This window comes from Ostrinia furnacalis, unplaced genomic scaffold (assembly GCF_004193835.3).
Source record: "Ostrinia furnacalis isolate ACB-3 unplaced genomic scaffold, ASM419383v2 OfSCF7708, whole genome shotgun sequence".
NCBI classification, from domain to species: Eukaryota; Metazoa; Arthropoda; class Insecta; order Lepidoptera; family Crambidae; genus Ostrinia; species Ostrinia furnacalis.
In genome coordinates this window covers 646,502-673,702 of record NW_021137947.1, presented here as the reverse complement: position 1 = coordinate 673,702, position 27,201 = coordinate 646,502, and the positions used below count along the sequence as shown (strand labels likewise).

The 27,201-nt window shown below is 37.6% G+C and overlaps 2 protein-coding genes across 2 annotated transcripts in view; one reads left to right on the top strand and one right to left on the bottom strand.

Moving 5' to 3' along the window:
* trpl (transient receptor potential-like) overlaps positions 1-2,001 on the top strand; it is a 32,790-nt gene extending 30,789 nt beyond the window's left edge. The window contains exons 22-25 of the mRNA XM_028322731.1: positions 50-150; positions 451-570; positions 1,156-1,341; positions 1,828-2,001. Coding sequence (XP_028178532.1) covers positions 50-150; positions 451-570; positions 1,156-1,341; positions 1,828-1,980 — 560 coding nt within the window. The 3' untranslated portion in view covers positions 1,981-2,001. The remainder of the gene's footprint in view (positions 1-49; positions 151-450; positions 571-1,155; positions 1,342-1,827) is intronic.
* A 2,986-nt stretch (positions 2,002-4,987) lies between these two features.
* trp (transient receptor potential) lies at positions 4,988-22,124 on the bottom strand. Its single transcript, XM_028322730.1, has 12 exons — positions 22,063-22,124; positions 14,921-15,080; positions 12,234-12,474; positions 11,741-11,864; positions 11,133-11,328; positions 10,550-10,714; positions 9,879-10,101; positions 9,230-9,392; positions 8,381-8,541; positions 7,582-7,779; positions 6,532-6,630; positions 4,988-6,457 (listed from the first exon to the last, which is right to left on the bottom strand). Exons 1-12 carry the CDS (start codon positions 22,122-22,124, stop codon positions 5,796-5,798), a joined length of 2,454 nt encoding a protein of 817 aa, XP_028178531.1. The 3' UTR covers positions 4,988-5,795.
* Between the last annotated feature and the right edge of the window lie 5,077 nt (positions 22,125-27,201).

Genomic DNA, 27,201 nt, shown 5'->3' with positions numbered 1-27,201 from the left:
AAAGGTGAAATTTTAACAAAACCGTGTTCTTATTTTTTATCCTATTTAGAACCTAGTCCACTGAAGGCGAAGCGAGTGCCAGGAGAGTCATCACCTCCCAAAGTGATCAAGAGAAAGCCTCCAGTACCACCAGCGCAGTCGGATGACCAAGTAAGTCTTCTGTAACCCATGGTTACGTAGAATAAAATACATATTTGATACATATTATTTGCACGACTGTACCTATAACTTGTTGGCGCGTTGGATTTTCTGTAAGCCTTCAAGCAGCCTTCTAGAATAAATAAATAATATTCCTATTATTGATACCATTTGATAGACCTCACGAAGCAGTTCAGGATAGTAACCAATATCTTGAATAGTTTAGAAATAGTCCAGTGTGATCACTTATCGTTTCCACCCTGTATAACTGCCATAACCATAAATGGTGTCCATGTGCTTGCTTCTTCGTAGGCATCGGAGGCTCCTGCAGACAGCAAGCCGGCCGAAGACATCGCGGTGGCGCGGCCAGTGGCTCCCGAGATTAAGCCCGCGGAAGGCGCCATCCCGCCCCCGCCCCCCGCCAAGCCCAAGGTAACTTGGCCTAACCATTGCTTGGCTTGGTTTTGCTGTCGTATCTAAAGTACGGCCAACTAGCAGCGATACAAAAGGTCGATACGACTGTCGAGTTGACAATATATTCTGTCTCTTCCCATCTTGTGTATTTGTCGTAACGTCTCGTTCTCCTGCCAAAATATGTCAAAGTTTACATTTGGTGTCGCTTCTCGTTGGCCGTACCTTAGATTGCAACCTGTGAAGGGTCTTTGTTAGTATTAAAATGGGGTTCATACTCGTATTTGGGTATAACATGTTATGTAAAACGAAAATATTATTAGGAAGCAGTTCACGAGAAAAACATTTTGGGGTCTCCGGATATCTACTATCCCAGGTCCCCAAACTTTTTTTGAACCAAATCAAACAGACCTGTTGAATAAATTCTAAATAATCTAAGCATGGTGATTGATTAATGGTCAATTTCATTTCGAGTTCGTTCTACTCTTAAATTGGAGTTGAAAGTCCATTATCATTAATTATAGACGTCAAAATAAGATTAGTAATTTTATTCCTTTGCCAACAAACACCCAAGGCAGTAAAAAAAATGTCTTTCAAATGACCCAGGCGCCAGCAGCGCCTACAATGGAGGTGACCCCTAGCACGCCGCCGGTGCACGCGCCGCCGAAATCTCCCACGCCGCCGCCGCCGAAATCACCTTCGCCTACGCCGCCGAAACCGCCCACGCCTCCTAAGTCACCGTCTCCCACACCTAGAGTCGCCTCGCCGCAGCCTTCTATCTCTGCTGTAGCGGTGAGTCAACGCGTTTTATTCAGAGCGTTCCATAAAATGGAAATGAGTTTGATGGTATTGGAAGAGTGCCAGGGTTGTCCACCCTCGTATTAGATTGGATTGAAATACATTACTATCATACTACATTCACTGAAGAAATAGGTCTTTTAAAACTAAATTAATTTTGAGCTATTTTATGTCAATTTTGTTTGGAGTGTTGCAAGGGTCTTCTTTCGCCCCACTGTTTTAATAAGTAAAATTGTTGGCAAACATTTAAATTTTTTGACTTCCGATTGTTGCCAGAATAGGTTTTGTTTTGGGTCTATTAAGAACTTGCGAACAAGATTATTGCAATCAAATTCGTTAATTGACAGGTGTCCTGCAGGGGTCAATTTTGGGCCCTTACTACGTTTTTATACAGTTGCAATGTTGCAAATCAGACTCTGTATACAATAACTCCTTGACTTTTTAGTTACCTTTGTGGATAAACGAATATTGTTGCTGCAGCCTCCAGCGCCACCTTCGCCGCCCAAACGTCTCTCTTCCACGTCCAGCACGGAACAGCTGATTCCTCCTGCCTCGCCCGAGCCCCTGCGAGGAGCCAAGAAGCTGGATGACATCAAGACCATTAAGAGACAGCCCAAGACTGGCTGGCTCTAAACCACTGCCTATAATCTAGTGCTTGTGCCTTTGTCAAACGCTTGACACGAATCCAAATGCGTGATAGCTTTCAGAATAACTAGCCACAGGTGGATGTGTACCAAATAAAGATTTAGTGACGTTTCCTAGTCTTTTTGTAGGATCTCCAAGATTTGATAGCTGAAATTTCCATCTTCATTAATTTATTATAGGAGGTTTTTAAATGAAACGTATTACCTAAAGGACTAAAGGATTCCATCAAAACCTTAATGTTGTCCAAGACTGGTGGATTTACTTCTTTTATTACCACTGCCCACAATATTTATTATAATATTTAGGAATTGTTTGTCCCTTATCAACCGTCCATTTAGTCTCAGTAGATACTAACACACATTATATCGTATGTCGTAACTTATTTGTTATTTATGTGTTCTTTGCGAATAATCTGCCGAAGTTTTGAAGAAGTTTGATTTTGAAATACTATTCTCATTGTTGCTTTGTGGAAGAAAAGTTCTGGCATGATTATTGTAATACTAAATTTTAATAGTCTTTTCTAAAATAACTCTAGTTACTATAAAGTATCTGTACGATGCGTTACCGTACAATTGCAAACATCAGTAATCTATTGCTATGCGCGGCTGACCCAATTTCCAAAATCATTATCCAAAACCTTTTTTACTTGTAGGTGACCCAATAAAATCAAAAATTAGATTGTCCAATAAAGTAACACGTCATAAAATTGTCGCGCGCCCCTCGATTCACAGTCGGTCAGGTGACAAACAAGCGAGCAGAGCGCGTAGTTTCAGAGCGTCAAATTCATGACTAATGTGAATGTCTGATAGACCCTCTCGTCGCTGGAACACGTGAAATTCGACTCTGAACCGATGGTCAGCGAATATACAATAATATTATGCAGGACTCGGTCACAGAAATGTATCTTATTAAAGAGGTTTTGAGTTAGAAAAGGGTCAAAAGTGGCACCGAATGGTTCGTGTAATATTACACTTGGCGCTTTTTACTCAGGCCGATAGTTGGTTCAGAGTCTTAATTTGAGGAATCTGCCGATATCCAATCGGTCTTACATTTTCATACTGATAAACAGCCTGACTAAAGTATCAACCGACAAAAAGTCTGTATCTGCGAGTCTCAATGTAATTTTAACCAAAACGATCCGATTTTTTTTGTATTATTCAAATCCTTTGAACTCAATAGGCTCTAATATATTCGTAGAACCATATATTAGATTTGGGAGGATAAAGTTTTGTAACTTTATATGCGCTGAATAGATCTTGATTGACCAAGTGTGGATAAAATTAGGTATGATTTGCTTGAAAAACTTCAGTTCCTTCACGCATACTAAGAGGGTAGATTTTCTGATAGTTTTCTTTAGATTTTCTGTGAACTACTTACCAAGAAAAAGATTTTTCAATAGCTCCAGCTACATCGCATATCTTTTCTAATTTATTTTAGTACTTAACTTTAAATTCGTTAAGTGATATCTACGAACTCTACAGAGGGTTTGCACAGTTGTATTTTTATTTATTGCTCTAATGTTACGTTAATTATTTTTCTTAGACAAGTTACGTAATTGTAGTCTGAATTTGTATGCAAAACATAATTAAATAAACCAAAACCCCTGCACATACCCATCTAATAACTTAGGTAACGTTAAGAATATTTTTCAAGAATTATGGTAACAATTTGTTAGACGAGAATTTATCCTTACCTCTTCCCTAGTAGTATTAAAGTTAGCCATGATCATACATTATTTCTCGTTGTCTTGTTAATGAGTAACATTACCGCATTGATAAGATTAACCTTTATATTTTGTACCCAAATTGTAAAATAATTATTGTACTTGACAATAAATTAATACCTAACCATCGTACTGTGTGTTTTACTAAACCTGTGCTTATCTTGAAATTGCTCAAGCAATTACAAATTTTCTGTTCCCAAATTTTAATTGAAAAACTTTATCACATGACAAACCTAAGAGTGTAGGTATTTTTCTTTTAACAAGTTTAATCGTTAGCTATGTTCTTTGGTTGTTCTTGTCATTTATAAACTAACATAAATCCATACATCTAATTAAAAGTTGGTAACCATCTAAAGTTCCCGCGAACTCGTGGAATTATTTTGTTTCTGAGATAAAGTACGATTATTGCAATCCTTGGGAAATTGAGTAGAGCTTGAATAATTAATTAACACGTGTAGAATCTTTTCTGTATTAACTTGAGTATTTTACTACCTACATAAGTAAGTGTTAAGGTAATTCGGTTTAAAATGAAGTTATCGACATAAATATCTGAGAGTAAGTAGGTACCTAACCTGGGTAAAATGGGTTTATTGTCTTACTTTATAAACTTGAATGAACCATAAACAATAGATGATCAATAGAGTTACCAACATATAAAATTTATCTTTCAGGAAACCAAGAATAAAAATAGGTAAAGTAGAAAAGATACTACCTAATTATACGACTAGATATAGAGCACGGTTTCTGAATTAAGATTTTGGGCTAGAGCGTGCTTATCTTTTAAATCAAGTATGAACTTTTCTATTAGGACCTATTTGATTTAGCACTTCAAAACATTGTATTGTGTATGGGCTCGGCGTAACTGAGTTTGATTTGTAAATTAATGCTTACCCCATTTAACTCCTTAGTTTCACTTATCTCCCAAAAGTTTTGTTTCTCCGGGATTGTTAATAATAGAATTGTTATTAGCCAAATTCGTGAGCATAAAGTTAAAAGAAAGGTTAAAGATGAAGTGAAAATATAATTACCTATTTGTAATAAAACCCCGCCTCAGGATATAACCTATATTTACCGAGGTTGTAATAATTGTACATAAAAGAAAAATTTTGGGGTAAATAAGTAACAACCTTAGCATCCTTTGTCTTTTTTTCGTTTTCGGGTTTTTAAACGTCCTAATTAAAAGAATGTTGAACGCAAAACAAACGTTTTATTTAATAAAACTTACAAACTATTTTAACAAACTTTGTCTTAAAATATAAGTAATCTGCTTGGTGGACATTATAAAAATATAATTAATCTCTAGTGTTGTGGTTGTAAGAGCTATCAACTTGATATAGCCATTTTTTGACTAGAAAAGTGTATCTACCCTAAACCTGTCAGATTTCTTTGCCGTTAAGTAATTATTAATCATCTTGTTCGTAATAATCTTTGGTAGGTTTCTCAAATAATTTTTAACCAATTTAAATTTAAACAAACACAAACAAACAAGTAGATTTCTTACGTTATTCACATTTAGGAGTTTTTTTAATTCTTTTTGTTAACTAATTTACCTACTTATGCAAAGTTTCCGCTGTTGCTACAATATTTTACTGTTTCAATATGAACTTAATAAGTGTTTAGGACTCAGACGAGACGAGAGATGTCTATTTTTTTTTAAACCGCGTGCGTGTTATTTTTAAATAGTTTCTGTAGCATCAACGAATTTTGCCCTAAACCTAGTTATTGCTATTACAAGGCATTTATTATCTCACTAATACGTCGATTTTGGTCTTTTGTACCCAAACTGTAGGACCCAACAGAGTCAATTGGTTTTCATTAATATTAGTGGTATCGATAAAAACACCTTCATCGTTTATGACAATATTGGTTCTTACTATCACATTATTGGCTGTATGTCTATCACTAAGCATTTCAAACCCCTTACCAACTCATACTCTTTTGGAATCTTCACTAAACATAATGGCTGCTTTCTTAACAAAAATAACTTATGGTCGTTCAAAGACTACTAGTACTAAAACAATGAACGCAGATATTTTTTTCTTTCGATCAAACCGACTGATACCACTAATTTAAACACAATCTAAAGCCACCCAGAAACCATTTTGCCAGTGACTTTTGACTTCCCCTTATCACTGATAGCCATGGACGGCGTAGGCGACGGACTAGGGGACACCCTGGATGACCCCAACGAAGACATAGGTCTAGTTGTCGAGGTCTCTGGTCGGGGAGATCTAGATCTTGATTCTTGCCGAGAACTCGATTCTGGCTGTGGCGACTTTGATTCTGGGATCGGAGACCGTGATTCTGGGATAGGTGACCTAGATTCTGGCATTGGAGACTTAGTTAGGGTGGACCTAGATGCTGGCCTGGATATGGCTTGCTGGATGGGTATTGGTGGGGCTGGACTTTCGGGAGGGGGTGGGGTCATTATGACTGGTGGAGGAGTCATCATTTGCTTGTACTGACCGTCTAAAGCAGACGCTGAGAGGATCTGTTCGGATTTAATACTAGGCGTTGGAGTTATAGGTTTTTGAAGTTTGGTATCTTCATCTTGGGTCATGCAGAGAGTCCTGGTGGGTGATTCTGGCTCTTCTATCTGGATGATGTGGTCTTTGGTGTCGAATTGCGCTGGGGGCGTTAGACGCCTGTCGCTGATGGGGTCGAACTCTGGTGTCCTGGGCTCTGAAGGTTCTTGAGATGAAGATTTGAGTGGTCTGGTTATTTCGGAGCATCCTTCGGAATCTGAAAGGAACGGTATTTGACGATAAGTACTAATTTGTTATTTCAAAAATGACAGTAAATTGTCGCCATGTTACCTTTAGACTCGATATTAGCTTCTACAGTCATTTCATGTTCTTTCAATACCTCGTCGTCAGATGTTTCTGGAATTGGAGTTCTGGTGCGGAATGATTTACCTGAGAACAAATCGAAAATTATTACTTAGAATATTTTGGAATCGATGACCCTTTGACAGAGTTTTTCATTATTGTAATTTGTATATTCATTGATTGATTGAGTACCTAGAGCAGAAAATCTTTATTCTTTTTTTTAAATTTTCTACAATTAATAGATTCAGCCATTGAAAGTCAAATAAAATTAGATTGACAATTGTTTAGTAGTTAGCATCCCATTAGTTTGTGATTCGCACGTTAGCGAGTTGTGCCAACAAGTATGCACGGATAATTGGATCTGCGGTAACAGCCCTGATTTGACACATTCAAGTCTTCACGAGGGGTGGGTTATTTACCCACTTGTATTAGGTATTGAAGCCTTCATTTGTTTATATTATTTCTTGAAATGGTAGAGTTTTGTGAGGAAAAACGTATTATGGATTTAAAATGTCCAATCAGATTTGAATTAAATAAACAAATATCCCTGGACATTTTACACTACGCTTTTTACGCATTTTACGAATTATCTACTTATAAGATCGCGTATAAAAATATTTCTTTTTCTAGATGATTTACTCTAAACGGACTCACACTAGAAAATCAATAACATTCTAGATACCTTATCTCATTCTAATTTACTGCTAGTTTTTCAATAACAAGTTACTCTTAGCTCAAACAAGATTCAAGATCCATAATGTTTCTTGCTTAGACCACCAAACTAAATTAACGTCTTTAAGAAAAAAAATATTATGAAAATCAAAATCAAATAAAAATTATCTTTATGACTAATTAAATTAGTAGGCTTAAAAATCGTCAAATGCTCTTAAGGAGCCTATAAATGTATTTTTTTGCCCTACTATATGGGATAGTTTATATCCAGGTTTTTGATAAGGAGACAGGCCCGGGATAAAATCTTCCTGTAACAGACCACGAGGGCTTTGCTGAAAAAAAAAAACTAGTTATTTATAAACTTACGTATATTCTTGCTCTGCCTCTTCGAGTCGACCCTCTTGGGAGTCTCAAAGACCTCGTCCTCCAGGCTGAACTCTTCCACGGAGCCCTTCTGCTTCTGCTCCTCGCGCAGCGCGAAGTCCGACTTGATCTTGGTGCGCATGAACTTGGCGTATGCCACCCTGGTGCATGGCGTCACGTCGGAAAGTTTCGGGTTGTATTCTGAAATTAAAGCAATTGATTAATAAAGCTGTCCTCTTGATGGGGTGTCTATTGATTCCTCATCTCACTCAAAGGCGCCCACAGCAGGACAAAAGCCACTGCCAAAGACGTCTACGACGATCGACCATGTCCTTGTTCAAGTGCTTCCTGCCACCTTCACTAGATCGTTATACCACCGAGTGAGAAGGCTGTTCACATTACTTTTTCCAGTCCGTGGTCGCCACTCGAGAACCTTACTGCCCCAACGGTCATCAATTCTCCAGTAGTCGGTTTCTTTGGTTCTCCCACATCATTTAATTTTCTGATTCGATCACGTAGGGAAACATCTAGCATAGCTCGCTTACTGGAGACGTGTAGCAGACACGTTACTCCCAAAAAATGTTATCAAAAGTTTCGAATGTTGTTCCTCTCACGTAAACGAGATGTCAGCATGAGCAGTGATAGATGGAAAGAGCATTTGCTGCTGTTGCTTACCAACTGAGGGTCAATGGTCCTCGCACTAACGTTTTCGAGGATGTATGTTCGGAGGGGTTGGCGGCTGCAATTAACCTCCAAAGTCCTCCCGATGAGGGATTACTGGAGTCAGATGTTTGTGACTTACCGAGTAGCTTCTGAGGGTCGATGGTCCTCGCGCTGACGTTCTCTAAGATGTGTGCCCGGAGGGACTGGCGGCTGCGTCTGACCTCCGCTTCAGAGGTTCTTCCGATAGGGTCGCGTCGGACGGTGTTCGTGCGCACCATTGCGTTCCAGTCGCGTTTTTTGCTACGATTAAAAATTATCGATTGAATTAATGTAATGGCATAGTTATGACAACATTATCAACCCATAAAGAGTGAGAGTTTTTCTATTCTACTCTGTCAGAACCACACGGCTCAACCAATAAAATTATACACCAAACTTTGCCTAGTGATTATCACAAACTTTATCTCTACCAAAAGCCATAATTAGCATAACATCTAAAAGCAAATCTCATTCCCAACACTGCCAGAGCCAGACCAGACCAGGTAATCAATTTAGCCTGGATTCAGACGACTAGCATGGGTGATAAACTAATAACTGATAGTGTGGTCCCCGTCGACCGCTGACCTATCATGGTAAATTCTCTCCTCCTGACACAAGCATTAATAAGGGACTAATCTACCACAAATTTTTACCTCGTGAACTCAACTGACTTGATTGATTTCAAAAAATTGAATTTTACGGTAAAACATACTCAGTTTTCATCATCAAGATCAATGTCATCGTCCTGGACGTTCACATTGGATTTACACCCGTATTGAGTATCATTTTACAGTGTGGCTTTTAATTGACCCCTACGAAAACAAAATGCATGTTACGTGTTATCATAGGGGTCACTCAAAAATTAGGGATTGATGGTGAAAACGGGTATTACTATTTTTTTATTAACCAATTAAAGTAGTCAGAAGATCTATCAATGTTTTATTATTACCTGTCAGTGCTTCCTCTCCTGACTATGGCCTTGGCGATCTGGCTGAAGACGTCCTTGGGCTTGCTCTCCTTGGAGATGACGTCCTTGATGATGCCCTCCACGATGCCAATTTGGAAGTCCTTGAGGATCCTTCGCTCCATCACCTTGCCTTTCTTGCCAGCGACTATTTATAGTAAACATTGTAAATTAATAAAGTTTCTATAAAGTTTCTAAAGTGGTAAGTAGTAGAATTATCTAAGAATATCCATTGCTGAAACAGAAGGAATTTTCTTTTAATATTGCAGTGACAATGTAAGTTCCCATTATTTGAAATTATGTGGCAAGGGTAAAAAATGACTTGACTATCAAGTTATTTTTCGAATCTAAAAATAGCAATTAGGTAGGTACTTATTGCTGGCAAGTTTCAGATAATTGGGTCATCAATATGATACTAAATCAATTGTTACTTAGGCCATATTATCCATTTTATATGCAGTATCTACGAGAGAGAAGACTATGGTATTTACCTATAGAATACCTACCACATATAGATTTAGTATACTTATTTCAGTTGAGATTTATGTACCTATGTGGTGAGTTGTGACTCTTTCGGCTTTCTTTTGTTCATGCCTGTAAAACAGCCATTGTTTCATAAGCTAAAAGTCCTTACCAGTGGAATCCTGCATCTTCAGCCTCGGCGTCTTCATCCCATTATTATGGAGGATGTCTATCAGCTCGAAGCGCAGCGTGGAGATGTCCTGTCTGATCTCCATGACGTCATCCTCCGTCACTCCGACCTCGTCACGTGCCCTCTGTTCCGCGGTGACGTATCTCCTGACCAGCACCCTCATGACTGCCTCGTGCTGTTGCCTGGCTTTTTCTCGAGATTTGTTCTGGATAAAGTTTTTTTGGTGAATATTTACTTAGTTGCTTCAGCAGTAATCTCTTTAATTTCGGTATTTTAACACTTGAGTCTACATAGATGTTTACAGAGTAAGCCAAGGCACCTACTCCATCTTAGGTACTTCATCATCACTTACGACAATCTCAATATACCTAAATCAATCTCAAACCATCATCATCATCATCATCTATGTTTGAACCAAATAAACAATGTTTCTTTCTTTCTTTCAAATCATATTGTCTTAAAGAAATACCTTAATTCTTCTCAAATTTTGACTTGGATATTTTAACACATTTTGTTATTAGTCGTGTATATGACTCAAAAAGTCTGAAACTACTCGTTCCCAAATGGTAAAAAGAAGATTTTAATATTAATACTTACAATTAGTATGAAATGAAATGGTACAACGTCGTGAGTAGTATGGATTGGTAACTTACTATTATAGATCCACGTTCCCTATTCCCACAGCAGTGCTTGATCCAGCACACCAGATGTTTAGGAGTAGGGATGATGTTGAAAGGTGGGGGAACTGTGTCACCGTCCTCGAAGTATGACATCCAGAGATTGCTGCGAGCGAATTTCCATTCCATGTCCGAACGTTCCTACACAAAAATGTAATTGTATTTTAAATCCTGGATGATCTTGGTTCAATCCTAAAAAAATAAGTAGTAAGTATAATAATATTGAATTAGTCACATTTTAAAAGACGAAAAATAAATTTATTCTATACTTAGGCCCATTCCAGGGCCTTTTGCCCTAAGGACTTTGCCCTTTGCGTCCCAAATAGCATGCCCTACCACCACTTGAGGACAAAATAATTATGGGCTGGTGCTGAGAAGAAGTGGTGGATGAAACTCAGTCACCTTCGAAATCCATGCACTTACTACTAGGTGATAAATAAGAGTAATGTAGAGTTACAATTGCTTCTATTATAACTGCATAAAGATGCTCTGTACAGCGTTACCGTAATCTATCTCCCTCCATCAGCAAGTTAATGACACAAAAACTTTTCCAACTTACAGAAATGATCTGGTAAGAGTTGGACATCATAGCGATAAGCATATTCAGGAGCACGATGATGTTGATGACGGAGTATGAGCCGAAGGTCAACAGCGCCCAGAAGCGCGTGAAGCTCTTGATGCCGGTCAGCTCGAAGGTCGTCAGGTCGACCAGCCCGAACGACGCCCAGAAGAGGGACTGGGAGGTCTCGAATAGGCTACGGAAATTTATAAAATTAGAGACTCCAAGGATTTAAATTCATAAAAAGATAACTGACCTAATATTGGGCTAGTAGATGGAAAAAAAAACAAATGAAAGGCTATGATTTTGTACCCTACAACTTTAGAGGTGAGAATCAGATGAGAGAACAAGTAGTAAAAAAAAATCGTTTTCATTCGTCATCGAAACGTTAGAATCCAGATAGGTAGCTACTGTTAGGTCGGTACAGAATCTTGTATGAAAGAAGTGTGTTGAATCTTTCAGAAAAACAGTTATTTAACAATGTAGTCAGTTCTGTAGGTATTTGTTAGTAGCAAAGTATCGGTGTTATCTTTCTAACTGATTTTAAAAAGGAGGAGGTTCTTTTTGTCTTTAGTTAGAAAATAGTTTGATGTTAATGTCTTTCTTACTTGGCGTATCTTCTCCAGATAGTGCAGGCTCGTTCTTGCGTGTCGAAGTCCGGCATACCATTCGGGTTGTGGTAGCATTTGTTCTTCTCCAGCTCCGCGTAGTACCACATCAGCTGGTTCAGGCCTGATGGGATTTTTTTAATTATAACTCTAAGCAAAAGAATGATCTTACATGTTACGATTTAAGTTGGGGTAAAGATTACATATGTGGCAATAGAAGTCAGAACTCTAAACATTACAGTGACCTAATTTGTGAAAAATATTTTGGGTCATTTTGAATCATAGAAAAAATATCCATACTTATTGTTAAAGTATGAGTGGTATACCTACTACAGTAGTTAAAAGAAATCGCTCAAAGCGGCTTCAATCAGGGTTGAAATTTTGCAGGATAGTATATCCAAGAAAAAGAATTTGATTATTTTTGCTATTTCATACGGGTTCAGATAATAACAACACCTGCTTCTTTAATAAACTAAACAATCCGTAAACTTACCACACCCAAACGCGAACAGCACCAGCATATAAACGAAGAAGAACTTGATGATGTCCAGGATCATTCTTCCGAGGGACACCTGCAGCGGTCCAAGGTAAGGGTTGATGGAGAAGATGTGCACCAGTTTGAGGAAGGAGAATATCATGCCAGCAGCGAAGGCACCTTCAGAGAGCAGCATGGGGTCGTAGGAGTCCCAGCGTTCGCGGGGGTACCATGGGTCCATGCCGCTTTTGTAGTCGCGCTACGGAAAAATAAGGGATATCAAAAACTTTAGAAATGTGATAATATGTAGTTTATATGACAATCTAAGCCCTGCTAATACACCTTTTATGTTTTTGTTTTCAATGAAAGGCCGAGTTTCTAATTGAACCCCAGAAAATGAAGTGGTTTCTCTAACAAACGTAGACTTGGTATTTATACAACGACCGTGTTCGTTTGAAATTGATTAAAAAATAACGTCCTACATACTACTTAATTCGATTTTCAATATCAAATTAATTATGAGGGAGCGTCTAATCTGCTTAAACTTTTATTATCATATCCATACATCGATCGTAGCAAAGGTAGCTAATTATTTCGTAGTTATGTACGAATACATACCTATACATCTATATACGAATAAATTATGTATTTGAATTGATATGCGCTATGCTTGTTTAACATTGTTTAGTGAAGCTTATCAATATGTATTTCATAAAAAAGTAAAACCTCGAACACACGAGTAACAATTTATAGATTCATATTTCGGCTATCAAATGACTAATCGCTATCATTTGTGCGGTTCTAGAAAAATTGCGTTTTGTCTGCGGCCATCACTCACGCGGGTAAAATTTAACGCGACGAATCAAATGGCTAATATTGGATGTCTACACCGATAACATATTGGGTAACACCGGGAACGTAGATTTTAGTAGTCAGAGAGTAGGACCAAATCTATTTTAGATTTCCAGACATAATGCATTCGATATAATAGTATTGCTTATGCCTCAAGTAGTAAAAGTTGATAATAATGCAGGAGAATAAAAAGAATTACAGGTATTTTTCATCTTTTTGCCAATATTATTATTATTAATATTTTTATTTAAAAACCTTCGAATATGAGAATACTTACGACTAATCATTTTCATTGAAGAAAATTATAAGATGAACAACGAAATAAAGAATGAAAGTGCAAACTGCACCAACACGTGTACAAACCACAAAGTGAAAACACGCGCAGATCGTATTTAGTTGGGAGAAAAGATAAATAGGTCAGAAAGTATTGAGTACCGAAATATCTACCTCTGGTTTTGATCCGGACGCCCGAAGAGATAGAGCTCTGAAGAATTTGGCAGACATAAATCTGTATTGTGGCTAGCACACTTTACCTAGTGTAGTGTAATTTATAGGAACAAATGGTAATATAGGATTTCATTACGTGCATTCTACGCATTGTAATGCGTGGAATACGCACGCGGAACAAGAATTAATACTTGTATGAAAAGAACACGTGTCACGCATGCGGGGCAATCCCGCGTCCGTGATGAAATCAACACGATATTAAAACACCTATAAATCTTACCAATTACCGTAATTAAGACAAAATAATACTTTTAAGTAAAAAAAATGGGATGGAAGTGGACCGACGATCTGGTGAAGGTAGCGGGAAGCGCTTGGATGCGGGCAGCGCAGGACCGGTGGTTATGGAAATCCTTGGGGGAAGCCTTTGTCCAGCAGAATAATAGTGACTGAGTTTCTTGCGCTGCTTCTTCTCAGCACTGGCCCATTTATTGTCCCGAAGCAGTGGTAGGGTTAATATTGGGACGTGTAAAAGTGCTTTCTAAAAGCCTATTTGCAAAAATAAATGAATTTTATGAATTTTAGTGGACATCATTTGGCTATGACGAAACGAGACGAGAGAGGTACAAAAAAAATAAGGAGTCTAGTTTTGGTAGTTATTTTTGTTCTGTATTTAAGAATGTTTAGTTATTTATTTTTAGTGTGAGCTCTTTTTAGTTTGGGGATTGACAACGTTTCTCAGTGTGAGTCAGTAGCCCCTGATTTTCAAAGCAGACATTGTGTTAATTTTAAAAATTCTTTCCAGATGGAGCGTCCTTCTGAGACATCCAACCAAACAAACGTTTATACCGGACGAGGGTTGTTACTGGAATGGCAGGAAGACATCAACGTGGACGCGAGCTTCACACCTGTTTAAATGGACACAGGTTTGTTTTTATTGGTATGACATGATAAAACGGTGACCCACTTTGACTTATCGTATTTTTAATTGGAGAACTCATGTGTTTTGGTTGTTTTGGCGATAAATAAAGACATAACAAATTAAAGTGTGACTGTTGTGGCTAATAAATAACCAGCAGCATAAGTACAACTTTTCGGTCCGAAAGGGGGTTGTTCTAGTACTCAAATAGAATCATTTCAGCAAACCAGAGATAATAAATCTTAATCCAGCTGGGCCGTTTTGATTTTAGGCCACCCCTAATTTTGCCGTGGATGTCACAAGAGAGTGCTGAGGGACAAATCTGTAAACATCAGATCTCCCTGACCCATCTCCAGAATGTGGAGAGTGTAGGCCAAATCTTCTTTTTGTCTCTGGTAAATTAGAGAGGGCTCCTGCATTAGAGATAAAATAATCTAGTGATGAAGATAATGATGATGACGGGTACAAAATCTGCGAAGAAAGAGCTCACCTGCACAATGTACCACGAAGCAACCCTCAAGCTAATCCAGGCGATGTAGAACATGTTGGTAATGAAGTCCACGATATTCCATAGGTCGCTGATGTACTCCATCAGCCCTCCTGTCCAGAGCGAGCGAATCTCGGCCCAGATGAGACCTGCGAATAAAAAGCTATGTGAGGAAGACTTTATTCTTGAGAAAACAAATATTAACACACATAATGAGAGGTTGTTTTAAAACATTTATTTAATTTTATCCTGCTAAATAAATATTTAAAGACCAAACAAATGAGTTCAACAAGTTATTTACAACTCCTGAACATCAACTCGTGAATTTATTTTACTCCATGCATAGACCCTTTAGAGGCCTATGTTCAGCAGTGAACGTCCTATGGCTGAAATGATGATGATGATGATTATGATGATGATAATAGTCCCCTTCGAGGTCAATATCATCTATAGACTACAATCGGGTATTACTGATTTAGAGGGATTCGTCTAAGCCTTCCTGATGAATCACTCTATCTGCTTGGTGAAAACCGCATGAAAAACCGTCCAGTTTTCTCCTCAGCATTCAGTTTTGCATTAATATTGTAATCTAAAAACAGTCTCATTGAGTTTAGTTGAAGAATCTTTCTTTAAGACTTTAATTGCACGTTCTTTTAATGCGATTTATTTACTTCAGTATGATAATTTACTTATTGTGCAAGGAACAATTAACCTTTAGTTGCAGTTAACCTTTGGACTTTTTATTTATACTGCAAATATTTTTTAATTCAGTGTCTTAAGTTTAAGTATAAAATGGTTGAGAGGTATATTGAACTTTATTGTCGTCTCTTTTCATTACACTAAACATGCTTAAATCGGGTAATTTATTGCAAACATGTTAGTTAAGATTTAAAGCCAGTGACTGATTCATGGAAGTGGATAAAACTTCGTAAGGTTAAAGTTATTTATTTCATTAAATTACTTGACAAAATTGCTAGCAAACCCCCATAAATTATAAGAGAGTCAGGTTTAGTAATAGTATTTATAGATAATTATTATCAAAAATTACTAAATACTCACCCATTGAACAGGATACTTTTAGCTAAGAAAGATACAAAATAAGAGTCATCTTGTATTAAAAGCTTCACAAGGTTACCACTACAATCGTATTTAGACGTTCAATTTGTGATCTCTCGAACATTACTCGAACGGTGATAAATGATCCAAACATACTATGTTGATTGTGAGCTTCGTTCGCTTATCAATGTCGAATCAGTGAGTTAGTGTAATATGATATGTTATGGCCGATCGAGCGAGCCACCATGCGAAAAATGGTAAAGTAAGGGACAGTCAACCACATCAGACTGTAAATGTTGCAAAATAATACCTATTGTGACTGAATAAGATACTGCATTGTATAACTTGATTTTTTGTTGCCTGTACTTAAGTGCTTTTGCGCTGTTTTACGAAATGAATGAAAAATGACGCACGCGATTTGTGGTTACAGTGTGGCTGATGGTTACATGTAATTTTGCGGTGACGTCAAAACCATAGATTTAAAGTAGTGTCTGTTTATGAACGAATGTGATGGGGTGCCATCGCCATCACATCCATTCATGGTGTAGAGTGGTGACTCTACCTACTCTGACATTACTTTTTATGTATTTTTTCATGAAATTATCGTATGTTTTGATAAAGAATATTAAACTCTGATTTTTAATTCGACGGAATTTTGACATTTCAGAAGTGTTGTCAACATTGAAACATTCCCACTAAGAATGGAGAGCATTTTCATAAATTAAAAAATAATCCTTTCTTGAATTTAAGGTTTCACTTGAAAAACTAAGGCTTAAAAATGTACCGATCATTTCAAAATGGTTATTTGAATTTTTATTATCATACTTTTGAAGTTACAAAAAAAATTGGGAAATTATTTTTCTATTACTGGACTCCCTGGCCAATAATCCATGGGTTTTATGAAAATCCTTTTGTTAATAAAATCTTAGCTTCATAAAATAATCAATTTAACAAGATGCCAATTTTATAATCCAAGTTGATTATGATGACGATAATGATGATTGATGATCAATACATATTTTCGTTTATGATAATATGTTGTTTTACCGTGTTAAAAACACGTTTTTTTCTATTTAATCTTTAAAATGTACATAATAATTAAGGTACAGTCGCGGAATGAAAAGGTTCGTCAGTTTTCAAATTGATTCCTTCAACGAATCGCGAGCACATATTACCTTTTGAAACTATGTTACAGAATAATCTCGAGATAGACAAAATAATCTTTAACTGTTAGTCAGTAAAGTTCAAAATTATTCAGATTAAAGTTGTTTGACATTTATCTTGTCAAGAAAATTTTTATGATTGATAAACTAAAACCTTCTTGTTGGTTCAACCTGCCATTATTATTTCTACTAAATAAAAAAAACATACGGCTAGGCAACGTAGTCGTGCAGGAGGATACAAGGAAGAGGGGCAGCCACAGTAGGTAACACAGAGTCGTTCAGGTGAGTGCCAGGAAGAGGTGCAGCAACCGCAGTTAAGGAACGGCTGGGACGAACAAGGATCGGCGAATCCAGCTCGTATGCCTTGATAGGGTTACACTGGTTGAGGCGCTCCTTTTCAAGACTTGGAAGCCTGCGGGTAACGAGCCATTGGACGTGGAGAGGGTCATTAATTATACGTATATTTTCTACTTTTCCGAACTTTAGCGCGGGAACGGTTTATCCAAAACATTTGAATTTGGTCTTATTCAATGCAGGATTAAGTGCCCTTCAACCGTCATGAAGACCACTTTTCGATAGGGTAAGTCCTTTACGCGGTATAACCGGAAAACCGAAAAAACGCCCCTTTCGGGGGCCCCCACCACTTAAGCACAACTCCGTCGAAGTCGAAAACTTAGGAGAGTCTTAATGGGCAACCAATGAGGCCATTAAAGCAATAAAATCTTTTGTAGGAATTATTTCCGATTTAAAAGCTAATTCTACTGGACTATATAGTAATTTGTATTTACAATACCGTTACCCCTCGTAGTAAGCTAAATGCTTTTGTTACGAGTGAGTTCACTACAATAGTCGAGCGGCGGCGGGATACGAACCCGCGTTCCTTAGATCACAAGTTCTCCTGAAATCCTATCTTTTCTGAATTCATGATGTCACTTTTTTAAATCTATTTAATCTTATTATTAAATTAAATTCGTTCTAATTACATCTGAAAATTAATTGTAACTGAAATTAATTGTCTCATTCAAAGTCATTGATGTGAGTGTGCTAATTAATATGAAAATCCGGATTCCCAACCCATTTCATAGAAAAGTTCTTGAATCTGATTACGTATTTTAAAGGTCTGCTTTGTTTTAATGCATGCCCTTTGTAAAATTTTGTTTTCCCTCCCAATTACATTATTATGTCCACCTACATACGAGTACAAGGGATATGATAACTCGTATATTTGTATTGTAAAAATATCGTCATATTTTTCTTTTGAAGCTTTAGTAATGAAAATTGATACATCGTTAATTTTATAACGCATTTTAGCCGCTTTGAAAATTACGTATAATTTAAATTTGGTATCATTTAAAGTGATACAGATATTAAAGCACCTACCTAAGACAATTTAATTAAAACCTCCAACGCACGTACTCGAAAACAATAGATAATAATAAAATCAAGTGTCTTCACAAGCGTAAAGCTATTAGATATTAATTACACATTTAATAAAGCCGACTTGCATAGAAAATAGAAATCAACTTGAGTTTGAAATTGCTCGCAACTGCATTGTAGCTTACGGATTTCAAAGGTATGGCGGTTTAATAATTACTTGTTTGCAGCCTTATTCTGGAGTTTAAATAGAAACGTCTAAGTTAGAAGAGAAAATAGATAACTGAAATGTACGTGGGATTTGTTGAATTGTTCAGATGTGTCGTTTTAATTTTGTTTTTGTGTAAAAGCTCTTAACTACTTCAAGACATAATAGTTAGCAATGTTAATTTAGAAATTTTTTCAAATAGCTGCGTAGGTATGTAAATATGGGTAACTTAACCCATCAGTATAACACTGGCCCAAAGTATAGTTACGATGGGTAAAGTTACCCAGATGGACACTATAACTTATTTGATTCTTTATTAAAGTTGCTTTCTTAGTATTTTAAATAAGTTTTCAGTTTCTTAGGACATTCGTTTGATAGCCATCGCTTTAGAGACAGCTAACGTGTGAGAACCTATAAAGTTGCTAAAGCTACTGAAATTTTATTAAGTAGTTATTCTATTTGTAATTTCAGAATAGTGCCTTTTGTGCGAGAATCAGAAGAGCAAACCTGAAAACTAATGTAAAAGTTCATTTACTTTGAATGTTTCCAACTTGCGTATTTAATGTTTGAGATGTGCATTTCCGTAAATAGCTAAGGATATTATTCTTGTTAAATATTCTGCTTTTTATGAGTTGTTTGTTCGGCATGCAAAGTTCTTTCAGAATGTAATGCACAGATATTTTCATACAAATTATTATAAAAAATACCTGTGTAGTATGTTAAAGTGTAGAGAACTATAGCAGAACATCTTTGGAGTTATGCACAACCATTTTAGAGTAAAAAATATATTATTGTAATTATGAGCATTGAATCTAACATAAGGAGCCACTTTAATTGAAAAATGACGCTTTTTCAAGTAAAGTGACTCCTTATTTTAGATTGCAGTTAATCTCTGATACAGTTTTACAATAATGAATTGCTACTGCTGAAGCGTAAGCAAACAAGTTGCAACGTGTAAACAAAACAAAACAAAACATGTTGGTGTTTTAACTCTGCTATTTTAGTGGTAGTTGTTTGGATGCATTGTTTTAATAATGACAAATGGCGCTGTGAATGTTCGGGAACATTATCTAGAGCTGTTCAGTGGAGTCCAGTAGATGGTATTGGATGAGAATTACGAGAAAACTAAAATATGTGGTTTTACTGCAATTTTTGTATTTTCCTTTTAGTAAGAAACGTAGCCTACAGAATACTAGACTGCATCCCACTTAACATCAGGTGCGATCGTGGTCAAATAACCGCCTAGTTATGACTATAAAATGTTTTTAGGTTAGTNGGTGTGTGCATATTTGTTAAGGATAAAATAGATTTTATTGAATTAGATGACATTAAGTTATTGTCTATAGAATATATTATGGAATTATGTGCAATTGAATTTCCTAGTCTAAATACAATTTTAATAGTTTTATACTGGCCAAATAGTAAAAGAGAAGTGACTTTATTTAATACACAACTAGAGCATTTATTAAAATTATTAACAACTAAATATTTAAAGAAAAATATAATAATAGGGGGTGATTTAAATGTAAACTTCCTTAGCAAAACAATAGAAACTAAAAATATGGTTAATTTATTTAAGAGTTTCAATTTTCATCAGAATATAAAAGAACCTACAAGAGTAACGGCCACAAGCTCCACTTGCCTGGATGCAATATTGACTAACTTTGACGCAAGCTGTATGAATGTTGATGTTAAGGAGTATGGGCTTTCAGATCACAGAGGCATCTCTATAACTCTGAATAAATTAGGGCTAACTTTAACTGATAATCAGGAACATTATGTATGCAAAAGAAAATTTAACCCAAAAAACTTAGCGTTATTTAAAGAAAAACTATTAACAATAAATTGGAATAATATTATTACCGCTGACAAAAATATAAATGAGAACTATAAAATATTTCTTGAACAATTAACTACTCTACTTGATTCTGTAATTCCNGAACTCGCTGAGTCATTGACAATCCCTGATGGTTGTGGTATCCTGCTAAAAGCTCGTCGTCTAAACAGGAAAGTGACCACAGACGGACAGGCGTCCTGGGTCCCCACTCAATCGGTGGTTGTGACGTTTAAAGGACAGGTTTTGCCAAAACGAGTTTTTCTCTTCCATAATTCAATCCCAGTTGAGACATACCAACTCCCTACTATTCAGTGCCTCAACTGCTGCCGCTTTGGCCATGTCAAAGCTCAGTGCAGGTCGAAGGCTAGATGTTTTCGTTGCACGCAACCCCACTCAGCGGATAACTGTGATGTTACGGAAGAAAAGGCCACATGCATTCACTGCACAGGACCCCACTTCGCTCTTAACAAATCCTGTCCAGAGCACTCCAGACAGAAAGCAATTAAAATAGCTATGTCACAAGATAACATCTCCTACGCTGAGGCTTCGGCCATGTACCCAACAACTCGTAGGTCTTATGCTGACATCACAAAGTCTCCATCCTCACAACCCCTACCCTCTCCATCCCAACCACTCCATTCACAAACATCCCACCTACCTCTCTCGTACAAGAAATCCATACCTCGCTCCCCCCGCTCACACGCGCCGTTAGGAAAAGGCTACGACAGGCAGGCACACCAGGCCATTATTGGCAACTGTGCTTCTAGTCTTCCAAATGGTTGCGCCCTTACCGACAATTCTCCATCGTCCTCGTCAGATGACATGAACCTTTTAGATCTTGTCCTAACCCTCATCCTCCGTGTTGTTACCCAACACAAAGACAATATACCGACCAACGTTGCTCAAAAACTTTCCCAAATCTCTCAGATATCTCATTACAATGGCAATCCAGGCGGTTCAGTGGAACTGTCAGAGCATTAGAAGGAAAAAACACGAACTTTCCTACCTAATTAATAAATACTCTCCGTCGTTCATAGCCGTCTCGGAGACCTGGTTAGTTCCGGATTCACACTTCCGTGTATCTGGCTATTCATGTCTCCGGGATGATAGAAACGATGGATACGCAGGAAGCGCTTTTCTTGTAAGGCGCTCCCTCTCCTATTCCCAACTCCCTCTTCCCTCGCATAGCCAGGACATTAATGTCGTGGCTGTGCGAATTTTCGACCTTTCAATCCTATCCGTTTACATTCCCCGTCCTAACTCATCCTCCCTTAATGAACTGCGTTCAGCCATTCTGGCTGTTCCTCCTCCCGTCCTTATCCTAGGCGATCTTAATGCTCATAATACTGCATGGGGCTCCTATCACACGGACTCCCCAGGATCTTTACTCTTAGACCTCTTAGACGATCTAAATCTATGCGTCCTAAACAACGGCTGTTCAACCAGAAGATGCCGTCCATCTCAAAATCCAGCCACCGCCGTGGATGTATCTTTTTGCTCTCCTAACCTTTCGTCACTTCTCTCTTGGAATGTCCTAAAAAGCACTTTTGGCAGCGACCATTTCCCCATTTTGTTAACTATCCCTAATAAATCATCCCCAACCGTCCGTCCCCCTCCTCTACTACGATATAAATTAAATAATGCTGATTGGTCAGCCTTCTCATTATCAGTAAATAATAAATTAGACTCACTTCCCACTATCTCCCCTTTAAATTCAATTTCAGTGTATGATCACTTTACAAACATCCTCCGGATGTCAGCAGATGAACATTTCCCTCAAAAGAATCCTACACATAAGACCTCCCCCCCCTGGTGGGATGCGGAGTGTTCAGCTGCCATTCGGAAACGCAAAGAGGCGGAAAAACGCTATAATAGGTCTATGACAATAGAGAACTTTCTGCTCTACCAGCAGACAGCAGCCCAGACAAGGAAATTTTTATCACAAAAGAAAAAGCTAGGATGGACCCGTTTCTGCGAGAATATGTCTCCCAGGACGCCCTCTTCTGTAGTGTGGAAGCAGATAAGAAGGTACCGCCAATCCCTGTCATCATCCAACGCTCCCTCAAACGATCCCTCTATTTGGTTGGAAGAATTTGCAGATAAATTAGCCCCTCCTTTTGTCCCCTTTATGGACTGCTTCCCTTCCGGTTCCTTTGTGCCTATTCCCCCAACTGGTAACTTAGATTCCCCTTTTTCTGCTGACGAACTCCTTTGTGCCCTTAGTGGGCTAACTGATTCGTCCCCCGGAGCCGACGGATTGCCATATTCCTTTCTAGTTAACTCTCCCCCTAAAGCCAAAACTGTCTTTCTTCAACTAGTCAACAACTTCTTTGACCTAGGATCCGTCCCTGACTCTTGGAAGGAACAAATCGTAATACCTATACCGAAGCCAGGGAAGGATCCTTTAGAACATAGCTCCTATCGCCCTATAGCCTTATCCTCTGCCCTACTAAAAGTTATGGAGCATATGATCAGAAACCGCCTGGAGTGGTTCATGGAGTCTCACGGTATCCTAGCAAAGTCTCAATTCGGTTTTCGCAAAGGACTGAGCACTCTGGACAGTCTTAGCATTTTAACCACCGACATCAGACTGGCTTTCAGGAATAAGGAGTACTTAGTGGGTGTTTTTTTGGACATATCTTCCGCTTACGATAACGTCTTACTTCCAGTACTCAGGCAAAAGTTGCTACATCTGAGTGGCTCGGAGAAGTTGGTTCGTTTCATCAGTAACTCGTTAATGGCAAGAACTGTCTCAATTAAATGTCAAAACATCACATCCCCTCCCCGTCTACTCTGGAAAGGCCTACCTCAAGGTTCCGTTCTCAGTCCACTCCTTTACAGCATATATACCTACGACCTTGACCAAGCTGTCGATTCTTTTTGCAACATCCTTCAATACGCCGATGATATTGCCCTATACATCTCATCTAAATCCATAGACGACGCAACTACTCGTCTTAATTCCGCTCTAAGCTATCTTAGTGACTGGATGCTCTCCCACGGACTATCCATCTCTGTTCCGAAATGCTGTTGCGTTACTTTTACCCGGAAACGACACACTCCGAACATAGAGGTATTTATAGATGGTGACCTTATTCCCTGCTGCAACCAGGTCAAATTTTTGGGTCTGACTCTAGACTGTAGACTGTCTGGTGTCGCTCATTTTAACTCCATCCTTAAAAAGGCCGAAAATGGAATTAATGTAATTCGCGCCCTTTCAGGCACTTGGTGGGGGGCCCACCCTTACTCCCAAAAGCTCCTTTATAACGCCATTGTACGCAGTCATTTTGACTACGCGTCTTTTCTTTTGGATCCTTGTAACAAGGCAGCCCTTGATAGATTATCCAAAACACAATCAAAGTGCCTACGCATAATTTTGGGAGCAATGAAATCTTCGCCTATAAATGCGTTACAAGTAGAGAGCGTTGACCCTCCCCTCTATTTGCGTAGGCAGTACCTCAGCGACCGTTTCTTTGCTAAGGTCGCTCAGAATGCCTCTCATCCACTTTTAAAAAAACTTGAGCTTCTCTCGTCTTCCAACATTTCATCTTCTTCTCAAAAGACACCTTGCATTTTGCTAAGCTTTCAAAAATTTAGTCGTCTTCCATGTCCCATTACAAAAACCCCTGTTTTCCCTCTCTTCTCCAATAGCTTTGAATCGTTAATATTCCAACCGCCTGTTATTTTAAATTTCGGTATTTCTAAGGATTCCCCTGCCGCACCCCAAGAATTCAGAATTATTTTATCCGAACACTGGCAAGGCTGGCTCACGATGTACACAGATGCGTCCAAGCTCGCTGATGACGGCTGTGTCGGCGCCGCTGTGTGGATACCTGTGTACAAAATCGCTCTTAGTTACAAATGTCCCCCAGTGACATCGGTTTTTACCGGTGAAGCAGTGGCAATTTTAGAAGCAATTCTTTATGTCAGATCCCACTCATTAAATAATGTTTTAATTTTTTCGGACTCCCTAAGTTGTCTCCAATCGATTCTGGCCAATACTTTTAAGTCTAAAGTTAAATTTCCAACCGTCTTAAAAATAAGAGAAGCTCTCTTTGATTGCCGTTCGAAGGGTATAAATATCGTTTTAGCTTGGATCCCTAGTCACAGAGGAATTCCAGGAAACGAATCTGTTGACTCATGCGCAAAACATGCTATATCCTCTGGCTCCCTAGAGCACTACTCACTATTTTCTCATGATGCTGCATCCCTCTCCCTAGCCCATCTTTATAAATCGTGGAGAACTCATTGGGACAATTCAAAAAGGATGGTTGGCAAATATTATGCTGACATTCAAAACGATATTCCCCCTAGACCCTGGTTTTTTAAACACAAATACTTACCAAAAAGTTCCGTATCAATTATATGTCGGTTGCGAATTGGTCATGCGTGTACTCCGGTTCACCTCGCGAAGATGCACATAAAGGATAGTTCCTTATGCGAATGTGGCTTAGACNACATAACTAAAGCCATGTGGCAAATTATAAAAGAGCGAACTAATAAAAGAAATAAAAAAATACATAAAAACATACAGTTAAAATACAACGGAGATAACTTAAAAGACCCCTATTTGGTCGCAAATACTTTCAACAAATATTTCGTTTCAGTGGGATCGCGTGATAATGAGGTTAGGATTCCCGAAGGCCGCCCTGTAGTACAACCAATTAATAACACCATGTATCTCAGACCAGTCACTACACTTGAGGTAACAAACATTATTAACCCTTTTCTTGGCATTGTGCATTTATAGATACGTTGACCAAAACAAAAATATGGGGGATAAACCAAAAACTATTTTCAAATGTTTTTTAAATATAACGTTAGCCCAGATACTACAGATTGTGTTATACAGTATAGAATCACTACAGATTGCACAGATTTAACAGTAATATGCCAAATGTCAGACCGTTGACGGGCGTCTACGCACTGGCTGATAATTTTGATTATTTTCGGTGTTTTTTTTAAAGAATATTGGTAATTAATTGTAGTAATATAGATAGTAAATAAATGTTTTTTGATGATAGTGCTGTTTTTTTCATCCTAAAACTTTATAATTATTCTATACGATGCGTATTGTCCGAATGTATCTCGAAATGCACATTGCCAGATACGTAATAATTTACTTTCAATTTTGAATGTATCTTTAAAGACACATTGCCAGGTTCTCGTTGACTTTGTTTTATTTTTTTCGTAGATTTTATCGCATAAAAAAGGAATTATTATATTACTTACAATATTTATAACTGTAAATTATATGTCGATGTGAGTTTTAATTAATATAATAAAGAATCGTTGTTTTTTTAACAACTAAGTGCTGCAGCAACAAAATCAGGCGCACAAATCCCGGTTCTGGTTCCAAAATCCAGAACCAGGTCGAAAGTCAGTAGCGGTGACACTTCAGCTGATGAATCAGAAACCACACTTAGCCTCCCAATTCTCTTGGGTGGTTATTTTCCTACTCCAACCAACCCAGATCACCCCAAAAAGCGAGCAGCCTGTTCAAGCTGCTGCATGCTTCTGGTTATAAAGCCGGTGATTGAAGAATTTTAGCCAGTTTGACTGCTGTATAGTTTCCCTGAGAGTTCCAGAGATCTATTTCCGCTATCTTGAGTTTCCACTGTAAGTTGGATATCTAATTATCTTCAATCAAAGACGTGAACACAGTTCGGTACCAGTTAGCATCAATACCCTTTGTATTTCTTTAATGGTCTTGTAAGATTCCCATGTGTTCTGTCTACATTTGCTTCTCCTGGATGGTAAGAGGGGTCTGAGGTTCAGGAGGTACTCCAACGACGCTGATGGATTAGTTTTCATACATCCAATTGCAGCTATACTTGCAAGGCGTTACAGACTTTAAAGTGGGTTCTTTACTTTGTTTTCAGTTTTTTGTAAAAGATGTTTATTTTTTATTTGTCAAATAAGGAATAGCTTAGGGGTTTGTAGTAATTTTCATTTAAATAATTACATTCGATTAACAAATAAACCATGTTTTAATTTACTACAAAGCTGGCAATGTGCATTTAAAGATACATACTATATTTCCAAAACTAAATACCTAAGATTTTTTATCGTATTTTTTACATGATTTTTACTCGTCCAAAATCCAATATTTATAGTGTAAATCACAAATATTAACCAAAACCGTCGTTGCCAAGTATAGGGTTAAAAAATTAAAAAACAAGTCAAGTTATGGTATTGATGAACTTCCACCTACATTAATTAAGTACTGTAGAGAGGAGCTAGTTGAACCACTTACATATTTAATTAACCAATCTTTTGAACAAGCCACGTTTCCTGATTTATTAAAAATAACCGTAGTAAAACCTGTTCCTAAAAAAATTTANAAAGCTTAGCGTTATTTAAAGAAAAACTATTGGCAATAAATTGGATTAATATTATTACTGCTGACAAAAATATAAATGAAAACTATAAAATGTTTCTTGATCAATTAACTACTCTACTTGATTCTGTAATTCCTAAGAAAAATACATTAGTTAAAAATAAAATAAAACCTTGGTTAACTAAGGGTATAAAAGTATCGTGTAAAAATAAGCGTCTTCTTAAAGTATTAATATCACAAATAAATAGCAATACATTAAATAATTATTATAAAAAATATGTAAAACTCTTAAAAGTTGCAGTAAAT